The sequence below is a fragment of the Accipiter gentilis genome, chromosome 20, assembly GCF_929443795.1.
Source record: "Accipiter gentilis chromosome 20, bAccGen1.1, whole genome shotgun sequence".
NCBI lineage: Eukaryota > Metazoa > Chordata > Aves > Accipitriformes > Accipitridae > Astur > Astur gentilis.
Window position 1 is genome coordinate 15,855,477 of NC_064899.1, and position 11,409 is coordinate 15,866,885.

General features: G+C 47.0%; 1 protein-coding gene across 6 annotated transcripts in view; it reads right to left on the bottom strand.

Annotated features, from left to right (window-relative positions):
• The window catches only part of F13A1 (coagulation factor XIII A chain), a 64,196-nt gene extending 55,164 nt beyond the window's left edge, over window positions 1-9,032 (bottom strand). Inside the window, exons 1-2 of one of the 6 annotated variants that reach the window (XM_049823701.1) lie at window positions 7,857-9,032; window positions 5,146-5,318 (exon numbers count right to left, since the gene is read on the bottom strand). In XM_049823701.1, coding sequence (XP_049679658.1) covers window positions 5,146-5,281 — 136 coding nt within the window. In that variant the 5' untranslated portion in view covers window positions 5,282-5,318; window positions 7,857-9,032. Of the gene's footprint in view, window positions 1-1,357; window positions 1,742-1,830; window positions 3,394-3,444; window positions 3,619-5,145; window positions 5,319-5,434; window positions 5,720-6,224; window positions 6,308-7,856 lie in introns of those variants that run through there. The other 5 variants (XM_049823700.1, XM_049823702.1, XM_049823703.1 and 2 more) reach the window with 5 other exon arrangements.
• Between the last annotated feature and the right edge of the window lie 2,377 nt (window positions 9,033-11,409).

An 11,409-nucleotide genomic window follows, 5' to 3' on the forward strand; every position in this document is an offset into this window, starting at 1 on the left:
ATAATTACAGCATAGAGTTATAGGCAAACAGCAGTAGGTATCTATAACATGCATGGGGGTATCTATAACATGCTTCGCTCCCTTCAAATTAGGGCTGTCTAAAGGGTTATAGCCTACCACTGCTGGAAGTTAGTTTGCTCAGCTAATGATCGATGTGGGGTGGCACTGGGATAGCCAAAGGCACTTGCAGTCACCACGAGCTACATGACTGTACGATACCGGGAATCTTCACAACAGGAGTTTTCTCACACAACGAGCAACCACATGAAAATGAACTGGACACTGTTCTTTTGCCTGCATGCTTGGGCAGGTAATCACGAAACCTCTGCCAGGAGGACCATTGCTGGTCCTCACCACCAGGAGAGAGACAGAAGAGTAAAGCTTGATTTGCAGCTCTCAGCTTGTCTTTCCAGGTGCTGACAGTTAGAAACTAGCTAATTTCTGCATTTTATACTGACAGTGACAGAGCCAAACTCACGTCTGGCAAAAAGACGTGCACATTTACAGCAGCTGGTAGAGCTGTGTGTACTCGTGATGGTGGCTAATTTGGCCTGCTGCTGAGAACACTGTGAGCAGGAATGATGTGCTCAGCGATTGAGTCGGGTATTCAAGTCACTGAGGGCTGAACGCAGCCCACTTTACAGACAACAACTCAGACAACAGCTTTGTACGCTGCTTTTCCTTGAAGGCAAGGATACACTGCATAGCGGCCAGCTCTGGACAAGCAGCAGAGCAGCTCCCTCTCGGGTGTGCAGCCCCCAGGCTTACAGCAGCCTGTGCGTTAGCCATGCCCCTCTGCAGGGATGTGTTCCAGACATCAGCAGAGCCCTGCAGGCAGCAACCCCCCTGGACGCCAGCATGGTCCTTCTCCTGCCCCAGCCAAGACACCCAGCCTGGGCTCTGGGTGACAGCTAATGGGAGAGAGGGAAGTAAAGGCAGCAGGAGCAGGTCCTGCTCCTGTATTGTCATCAGGAGCTGCCTAGCCCTGCCCTTCAGGCAACAGAAGGAAAGGAAACTGCCCGAGGACACAGCAAGATAAGGATCCTTTCATGGAAAAGCCCTGGACAACTGAACCCAAAACCATTCGCCTCCTGCTAACCCTAATCTGTGGAAAGGCTGGAATACCCTGTGCAATGCTGAGGCAGGCTTAAAGTCCCATGGCAATGTTATTGTTATTCTCTGCTCAATTTGCCAGGCTTCCGGAGTAACTTCTGTAGATCCCCACTGGCTTTAGCACTGGCTAAAGTTACAGAGATGGTTTTAGTGTGAAACTTTAAACGCATTTTGCTCAGAAATCATTCTCATTGCCCCTCTGTGAAGTGGGGCATGTCTTTGCCTCCCTCCCTGCAAAACTTACCAATGCCCACTGACAATAATGCCGACAAAGCTCACAACTGAATTACAGGAGGCAGGAATTTCCTGGAGAGGGTGTAAAGTGGGGGCAGAGGAGAGTCTCTCCCATCAACTCTCCCAACCCCTCCCAGGCCGAAAGCACTGCATGTAAAAGCCACATATCTTGGGGCTCTGTGAGGAGTGATGTTATCAGTAAGTTTGGCTCAGCATCTCTCTCCTTCCAAGGAGGCTTAAAAATGGAGTTGAGGGTTTGCTGTGTTTTCATCTTGTGTTCTGAAATAAAAGGCAACATTGAGTGACCCTGCCCTTCCTTTGCATGTTAGCCCCTTCAAGGAACTGTAAAGCTAAGCCACCCTGGGCTGTCAGTTCAGCATTTGCTTCATTTTATCTCAGGATTTTACATGGCTCCCGTCAAAACACAGCTATACACATCTGCAGAAAACACATTTCGCTTTCACTCTCAGTGTAAAAACGTACCTTGAGCTTGCCAGATGAATATAACCTGTGACCCGGAGCCTGTGTTAATTACAGTAATGGTAATTACGGAGGACAAAACATGAGCAGGGTAATGGGATGTGCTAACACCATCACCAGGGTGGGATCAAAAGGAAGGCTCCAGGCGATGTGCACATCACTGCTCATCTGCTCGTGAGGCACAGGTGGCCATCGAGGTGTCCTTTGAAGTCAGGTCCATTTGACGGTTTGCCCATAGCCTGGTCCGCTGTTTAGTGCAAGCAGGTTGGCTGCTCGAGAGGCAGCAGTCCGATGCTTTCTTAAAGCTTTTGCAATGTTAAGCTTGCATGGAAATAAATGAGCACAAGCTTGAGCTGTTTTTTGAATAACAAGAATAGCCTTCAAACATTAGGTTTTCTTGGAGGACCAGAGAGAAAGGGCTCGGGATTACAAAGTGAATAGCGTGAGTTTCCAAAGGAGGTGCCCAGGGGAAGCACGATTCCCTGGCGAGTCGCCGCACTTTGCAAAGGAGGGTGCGTGGGGAGCTTGCAGACCGTGGGGCCGCAGGGCTGTGTCCTCCCACCGAGCGGCTGTAAGCGCCAGGCCCACTCGTAACACGTTGCGGTGAGATGAGCTGGCTAGGAAGAGCCAGGGGGAGGACACGGCACAGCCGTGTTCACGGAGACACAGGCTTCTTGCTGAAGAAGCACTCGGGGGGGGCTGCGCGTCCTCCTCGCTGAGCATCCCTCCCGCAAGCAAGCGGGGGTCCCGCAGCAGGAGCCCACTGACCGGGCTGGGGAGGCAGCCATCCCTGGCAGCCTCGGCCGCTCGCTCCGGCTGTGATTCAGCGGAGTAGAAGTGGGTGTCAGCAGAGAGCTAGTCAAGCACAGGGTTTTACCTCATCCTAGAGTAGTAGCTAAAATAGGTCAAATGAATCACACCCTAAAAATGCCTGTTTCTCTCTGTTGGCTGTCAAGGGAAACGAGGGTGACTAGCTCAGCTGTAGACACCTACACTGCACAGATCAAGGGCAGGATTCAGTTAAATTTAGGCACCTAAATGATGTGAGCCTGGTATGTAACCTCTTATTACAGCCAGTTGGTGGCTGGTTGCTGCAGCCAGTGGAGCTGAAAGAAGGGTACAGATCACCCTGAAAGGGACACCCACTGCCTTTCTGGACAGCCTGTGCCCTCGCATCCACTCATGGATGGCTCTGTGTTGACTATGATCTGACACAGGTGAAGGCACTGAAGTTTACATGTTTATAGCAGGTGTCCAATCCCACCCCAAAGGCTAGAAAACACCTCAGTTGTAACAGCAGGGATAAAAGCATTGGCACGCTTTTTTCAGTGTGTTATGGCAATGAAACGTGGGAACCACTACAGAAAATTTGGACAACCCAGAAGCACAGAGGTGTGCTGGAGAAGGAGAAGGAGGTGGCACAAGCAGTCGTCTGCAAAGATGTGCTCGCAGCGCTAGAGCCCTGTCGTACTGTGCCGCTCCTGCTCTGCCTGCAGACACTCACTTTATCCCCCAAGAACAACCCTGTGAGGGCTCTGGGCAGGCTCAGCTCCCAGTTTGAGCTCCATTGGGCTCTAAACCTTTAACAGGGTCTGACAGGTGACTTAAGCATCCTACCACAAAACAGCGTGTCCAGGGACCACACTTATATCAGGTGGCATCACAGGCTTGGATCACGGCTGATGTGCACTGAAACAGGAATGCTGCTGCAGTCCCTTCCCTTCAGGTTAGCCTTTGCATGTTGTTGCTACAAGCATTGCAGAGCTGAACTGCACAGCAGAGCTGATCCAGCTGTACAAAAAGAGTTTTGCTGTTACACACAAATTTATTTTTCAGCCATACCAGTCCCAGGTATATCCTATGGCCACAAAAACTCTTGCTTTGGACAAGGACTGTTTTTCTCACTAGCAGTATCGCCTTAAGCACATGTTGGGTTCCTGCCTCAACTCACTTGACCTGACATTCCTAAGTTTCCATTGCATTTCTGAAAAGCAGAAGAGGCTCCCGCCCACCAGCACCGTACTTCATTCAGAGTCTGATGTGAAGCACATCAAAAAGCAGTAGGAATCTTTCTCCTGGTACTGGTGGGCTTTAGCTACAGGCTGCATTCCTTCTAAGGAATCCCACACTCTTACACATCTCCAGCTTCTGTGAGCATATTGGGTTTGAAACAATGTCTAGTCAGGACCTGTACTGCATTACATTTGACAATTTAAACACATATACTTGCCCCAGAGCTACAGGGTTGTTTGAAAAGGTTCACGCAAAGTTTCTACAATCTTAACGTGCCAGTTGGTTTGCTCAGGCATTTCTTAAAAGAAACGCTTTTTAAAGATATGTGTGTGTATTAAAACGGGGGAGGGGACGTGTTGTTAAGGCACGTTATTAGGATTACAGAAATAATGCTTTGCAATAAAAATTTGAACTTGTTGCATAAAATCTCTTTGCCTGTTTCCTAGTGTGTAAAATGCAGTAATTAATGCTTGTCCACATTTATTAAGCACTCTTTCAACCCTGGATGAAGAGTCCCATACAAGCATTATTACATCTGGCTACCCTGAGTTGCCACGTTCAACAAGTTCTGCTGTTCATTTCAAATAGGCCAAAAAATTAACGTCATTTGGTTGGTGACTCATTCAGGAACCAATCCTGATTTCTTTTAAACCAAATCCTACCTAATTTTTTTTCAGATTCACTCCAAAGAGTTGGCACTGAGGATGTGGTTTGATTTCCCCATCCCGTACCATGATATTGTTTTGTCTCCCCAGCCAAACAATTGAAACACTTTTCACAGGAGAATAATTAAAAATATGGGGATTCCTTTTAGTTTTGCATTCATTTTTATGAATGAGCTGAACATCTAGCAAAAGTTTTCCCTGCCAGCCAGCATTTTGCAGTAGTTTCACAGTCAGTTTAAGGCCATGCAAACCAGAAGGGCTATTAAGAGGGGAGGGTCCCCTGGGCCCCCTTCACCCCAGTGCTGCTACAGCCCTGCCTGAAGCCATCAGGTCCTAAAGTGACTCTGTGATGGTGATCAAACTGGGAAAACCCATTCTTGCCTTTTTTTAACCACTCCCACAGTTCAAGCCGAAAACTGGTCACTCAGCTTCTCCACTCCTCAATTTCCCTACGGGTGACCTGCAGTAGCATTTCCATGCACAAGGGTGTTTTTAGCAAGTTTTTTCATGAGCAGCAATAAACGCTATCTGAGATCAAAACATGTAAGGAAAAAAGTGATTTGGTTTTAATTCACAGACCTGGGCAGAGGTGAGTATGGAAGATGTAAAAATAGACTCATGGCTTAACTGTAAACTGTACCTTGTGGATTAAATCCTCTAGGTATCAATCCAAAAGCCTCCATCTCAGGGACCTCATTTTCTTCACCATTGGAGTTGTTTGATGGGAGGGCTCTTCTCCCATTCAGAGGAGGTTTCTTCTTCTCGTTGGTGCTCATTGTTTCAGACAACCTGTATTAAAAACGTTGTAATAACCTGAAAGAAAGAAAGAGTGCAAGGAAAAAGCAAACATGAGCCAGCATGGCACATATAAGATGGGAGAAAACAAAAACAGTGTGGGGTACCAGTGAGCTACACATTTTCAGACTCACATAAATAAAAACTGAGAGGCAGAAAACATCAGCCTAATGATGGAGTACAGCTCTCTAAGGATTGGAAGGCATTTTGTGTTTGTCAAAACATATGAATAAGAGAAGAAGAGGGGCGGGAGAAGGAGAGGGAAGCCTAACACAGGAGTATTTGCCTAGGAGAAGCAGGGCATTAAAAACATTAGGGAGTTTCAGGTAAAAGAACTAGAAAATCATTCACTCTCCCACCCTCCAAAACAGCATTATTGAATCCAAAATAGCAAATTATATTTCCAGAAAGTGCATCACACACTACCTCCCCCTAATAAAAATGACATTCTAAGTTATGCTGCAATCATCCCAAATACTACAGCCTACAACAGTCTGTGGATGATTACTAGAGAATTGTATTTTTGTCCCTATGCATGCAAACACCCAATATTTAAAGGGCTAACTCCTGCACCCAGACAATCCACTTCTGAGAAAGAGAGAAAAAAAAAGAGGCGGGGGGGAAGGGGAAAAAAAAAGAACAGAAAAAAGCAGTTATCCACTTATTTCTCTCCCACTAATGACCTTAAGGGAAGTCTCAGATGTAGGCTGATCAGAGACTTCTCTTTGAGCTAGTCAAAACTGCTTTCACATCTATTTCAGTGTAAGCATGTAGCAATGAAAAAGCCATGCCATCCTTCTAAGAAAATATTAGTGGCTGAGAACACGACTTCTTCCCAAAGCTCCTGAAAACAGCAATTCAAAATGTAGCAATTATTTAATAGCAGTAAGCTCTTAAAGGAAGTTTTTTAGTTAGCAAGGATACCTTCTTTTCAGATAGTCTTTTTTTTTTTTTTTTTTCCTTCTCCCTTGCAGAATTTCTGAAGAGCAATGGAAGCCTGGAAAAAGTTGGGGGTTTTTAAGTAACCTCTGTATATCCTCCTCCCTCCTGTTGCAATAGGACAGTGCTGAAAGGGTTGCCAAGCCCTCCCCACACCACCTCTGAGGATCTGCCACCACTGCTGGCACGTCTCTGCTTACTCCCTCCCTCTCCCTGCCTATCTTACCCCAGCTCTGCTCACCAGGAGCATTTCAGAGTGCTTGGGCTAAGAAAACATCTTGGGTACTTAAGTTTCAGTTCTTAGCGAGATGGACTAGAACTGTTCATAGCACAAGGGCATATGTAGCGGGAGAATGGAGGGGATTTTCTGAGGGACACAGCCCCAGAACCCATGCTCACTATGTTGCCAGTCTTTAATGGTGTCTCTACCTCAGGATGCCCGCAATGCAACTTCAGGTGGTGGTTTTCAGAGTACTCCCAGGCAGAAACAGTGACCAGGTTCCCCTGCCTGGTTGCTGCACGGCAGTCCTTTCAGAGGACTGTGGAGCATGTGGACATGGAGAGCTCGTTGGTGGCCCAGTAGAGAGCACCTTTTTCTTGAGACCCTGTGCAGTTCAGGAAAGTAAAGGTATTTTGCACCAAACAGCTATGTTTGGGGCAAATGACCTTCAGCTCTTGCTCATGATAAAATGTGCATCATCTAACAACCAGGGTCTGGGGCAGTACCTGGTGGAAGCATTTTAGCTCCACGTCAACTTTGTTCAGTTCCACAAAGCTCCAAGATAACTGGAGACTGTGTGACACCTCCTCTGCCAGGCATAACTCCACAGACCAGTGGAGTTACATGGACAAAAAGCAGTGTACAGGGAAGAATTCAAGCCCACTGTCCTGCCAGCTGCTGCTGTTTGGCAGCAGAGGTGCAAGTCACCTACTAAGAGCATGCATGGACAGTGGAGAGCCCCTCCGACATCACTTATTTGCCTCAGTTGGAGGGTGGATGAAGGAGCGAGGAGACACAGTGAAGAGGACTCCACTCAGCCAGCTATGACTTCCAGGCCCATAGCATCAGTGAAGCCTCAAACCTCTGCTGGCTTAACACCACTGAAATCAAGCCAGAAGGCAGAAGAAGAGAGAACCAGGTCACATTCCTGTAACAGGAAGCAGCAAGTAAATCATCTGGAAGACAGGACTCCCATCCTAGCTCCCTGGGGATTTCCCAGCCACAGCGATTTAGCTCCACATAAGCCAGGACACCTGCACAACACGGGGCAGAGATGCCAGCCGGGGACCTGGGAGCAGCGTGGCTGTACCAGCGCGGCGTTGTAGCCGGGCTAACAAGCCTGCTAGGGCTGATTGCCCAGGTACCGCACCAGGCTGCGGCAGTTTTGGAGGCACCCTCGCTATCCGCACCCAAGCTTTGCACTATGCTGTCTCATAGCCAAAGGGCTTGAGCTCTCTCCTGCCTCCCGTAGCAGGCTGTTAGGCATGTAGCAAAGAAAGCTACCTAGCCAGGGGACTCCCCTTCCCCTGCCCTGATCCCCCAGGAGCACAAGCACCCTGCGGGGACAGATCTGGTCCCATCACTGGTATCCCGAGCTGCAATTTCCATTGACTCACTTTCACACAGATGGGCCCTGTGATAACCATCTGGAGGGCAAGCGGCACCCCTGGCACCCAGGAACACAACGAGCTTTCCAGGGAAGGAGACCGGTTGCCGATTTTCTTTCTTTCTTTCTTTCTTTTTTTCCCTTCACCTTCCACTCTGATTTCTACATGGCATGGTGTGCTTTGTGCCTCTCTCTCTCCACTTCCAGCCAGCGCTTCAGTTCCCAAAATTGCAGCTGCTGCGACGACGTTACAAAAACTGATATAAATATTGCCTCGGTGCCATGCCTGCTGGAGGCCTGCAACACAAATAAGAAACACCATCTCCCGAGGAAGTCATGTGCTTCCCCAAGTGGCCGCGGTGCTGTCAGAGCCGGGAGGAAAACTTTCTGTCAGAGCGAGGAAGGGAGCGAGCGGATGCAGCCGAACAGATCCCACTACAGCCGTTGCGCTTAAACAGCCAGCGGTTGCAGATGTCTCCCCGTGCCCATGCACATCTCTCCAGGGCTTTCCGCAGAAGCCAACGATCACGCGGAAAAGGGGGAGGCCAAAATTTTTGGCGGCAGAGGCAGGAGGGGGGCTTTGCATCCAGGGAGAGTAACGTTCCACAGGCTGTAATTTATTTATTTTGTGGGGAGTAATGTAAATTTGTGCTTATGACAGCTCCAGATGGCAGGTATTTTCTCATTACCTTGACTTCTTAGCATTTGCTCTCCCTTGCCTATTAGACTGCGCTGGCCTTAATTTAACTTCCATGGTTCGAAACTACTGACGTCAGGGCTGATGCAGGAGGGGGCACAGAGAACACGAAGCCCTGGTTTTCCTGTAGGGCCTTATGTTTAATGAATGATGCACTGGGATGACTGGTCAAAGAGCACTCTCTCTTCCTGAAGCCGCTTCTGCACTGCACCCTGTGGGGAACCATGAGCCCATGCCCATTTCTCAGAGGCAGCCTTCAGATGCTCGTGGCCTTTGCCAAAGACCTTTGCAGCCACCGGCACCCTTCCCACTGCGATAGACTTTGGATGATGGACAGACCTTCCTCCCGCTCCCCACAGAAAACCCCTTAAATGGCTGCAAAGCTTGCACCGTAAAGAGTTATCCAAAATGCAGTTTCCTGTTATCGTCAGAGCCAATGTCACTCTGTTCCAAGTCCTCCCATGCCAGATAAGTTTGTGGGGGAAAAAAAATCCCGCAAAACACAAGAGTCAGTAAAGCTTTACAGCCAGAGGAGAGGGCGTGCCAAGATCTGTCACAAGCAAACTGATCAACCAGGTGCTCACATAAATGGGTTGCTGTGCTGTGTGCCAATGGCTGGATGGGAGAGATATTTTCCCTACCACTACTGTAGCTACACCAAGCACTCCTCGGCAGCAGCTGAGCATTGTCAAGCACTGCAACAGGCTGACTTCCTTTCTTCTTTTTTCAAAATATTGCCCTCATGCCATTTTCAGTCTAGGTGGGTGTTCAGAAGCACTGGGACATGATTACTACAACATGTGCACAAGTGTACCTGTGAGGACATCATCGTCACTCCCCATAAACCAGACTCTCTCAACTCTGATCTTTTATACATAATAACACGACGTTAACCTCTCTCTTGTCTTCTCAGAGCTTCACTCGGGAACTTGCACCCTTTCTTAGATGATCAGGTCTGTCTTCCCCCTTCCTCTGCATCAGTACTTGTCTCCCAGAAACTGATGTTCCTCTTCCTACGATGCCCTGCCTCACCAAGGCTGCAGGCAGAGTAGAGCAGATTGTAGCAGAAAATATGAATAAAAAATGTTCTTTTTAAACAGAAGCAAATTTCAGAAATGTTCATTTGGTGATTTTGTTTGCACATTTGCTTTGGGTTTTTTAAAAAACAAAAGCAGTTAATATATCTGTCTGCGTGTAACACCTCTGGCTACCACACACAGAGGAGTATATTTTGAGTTAATGCTGAAAATTCAGAAGGCCCAGCTCTGAAACATGGCACGTGTACACATGTCTGTGTTTGTGTGAAAGAGGGGCAGAGGCAGAGAGAGATAAAATGGCAGCTCTTGAGATAGTGGAACATTTGGACAAGGGGATATAGGGCCAGTTTTCAAAAGATATTGTTGCAAATGTTTCTGTTACAGGAAGAAAAACAATGTGTGTATATATATATATACATTCATGTACACAGTCTGACGGGAAAATGTGGGTTAGGAAATTTAACTCTTCTCTGAAAAATTGTTGTTTCAAACTGCAAGTCTAAATTCAAACTGTAGATCTGCATAAGCATCTTCATCTGAGCTGGCCATCTTAGGCTCCCTTTATCCTCCGCACAGATCTAGTCTAGGCAGTGATTCATCTCCTCCTACAGCAGACATGTAAATAGGTCAGATGAATCATGGCCTAAAAGTGCCTGTTCCCTATATTGACTGCAAAGGGAGCTTGGGGTGATGGGTCCTACCATATGTGTCTACACTGCCAATGCCTATAGTGAGGTGAGATGAATCCTAGCTTAGGCACAGAAAAAGAAAAGGATTTTATTTTGGTTTTGAGGCCTGGCCTTCAAGTGCTAAATTATCCTTTACTTTTATGGAGGATACTGCTGCAAATCAGTATCAGTGATACACGGTACACAGTTCAATACACTTTTTTCTCTCAGAATATGTGGCTACCACTGCCAATTATGTAAAATATATTTTTTACAATAAGCGTCAGATTACAGTAAAGTACATACAAACTCATGAGTTCAGGCTTGGGAGAACACATGCATCTTTTTGTACTCATCTTTGAAGGCATCTTGCTTCCTCAGACAGAAATATAACTGTAGGTGTGGTAACTGCAATAAAATAAGAAAACAATCATCCTGTCTGTTATGAACATACAATCCAGGTTCCCACTCCTATTCTTACTGACATCTGAATCCAAAGCATTCAGTTGGTTGAGTACTAGGGTCTGCCTTTGTTTCTTACAGAAAGAGTAAGGGAGAAGTCAAGCTAGGGCAAAGGGGTCTTTCAAAAGAGACGATATTCACAGGCTCCAGCTAAGTTTATTGGCTTATGTTTCACTGGAACTGAGGCCTTAAAGGATTAAAGAACATCTCTCAAAAATGGGATGGGATAACTTCTCTGCTGTGGCCAACTGACCCAGAAGCTGATAGAGACACAAAGGCTGTGGACCTTAGATTTTTATTTCAAACCCAAAAGAAAAGGACAGGACATCAGACCAAAGCCATAACTACCCAGATACTTAAGCAGGGAAAGCCATTTTAGAGAAAACATTTGTCTGAATAAATTTCATCACCCATGCTGCATGTTTGGGCCAAAGAAAGAGACTTTTCTAAAGCAGCCACCTCAGTACCACTTTGTCTTCTTAACCCCACATACCCAAAGAGAAGGGATCAACCCTACTTGGTCCATCAGGCAATGAGACTGAGAAGAGGGACTGTAACTTCAAGAGCAGTGGAAACAGATGATTTGTATGATTTCTTCTCAGAGATTATTGACAGATACTCCCTATTGAACAGCCATTGTATCTAGGGACAGGCAGAGCAAACAATATATTCAGTCTGGTAAGACTTTGTCTATCATTC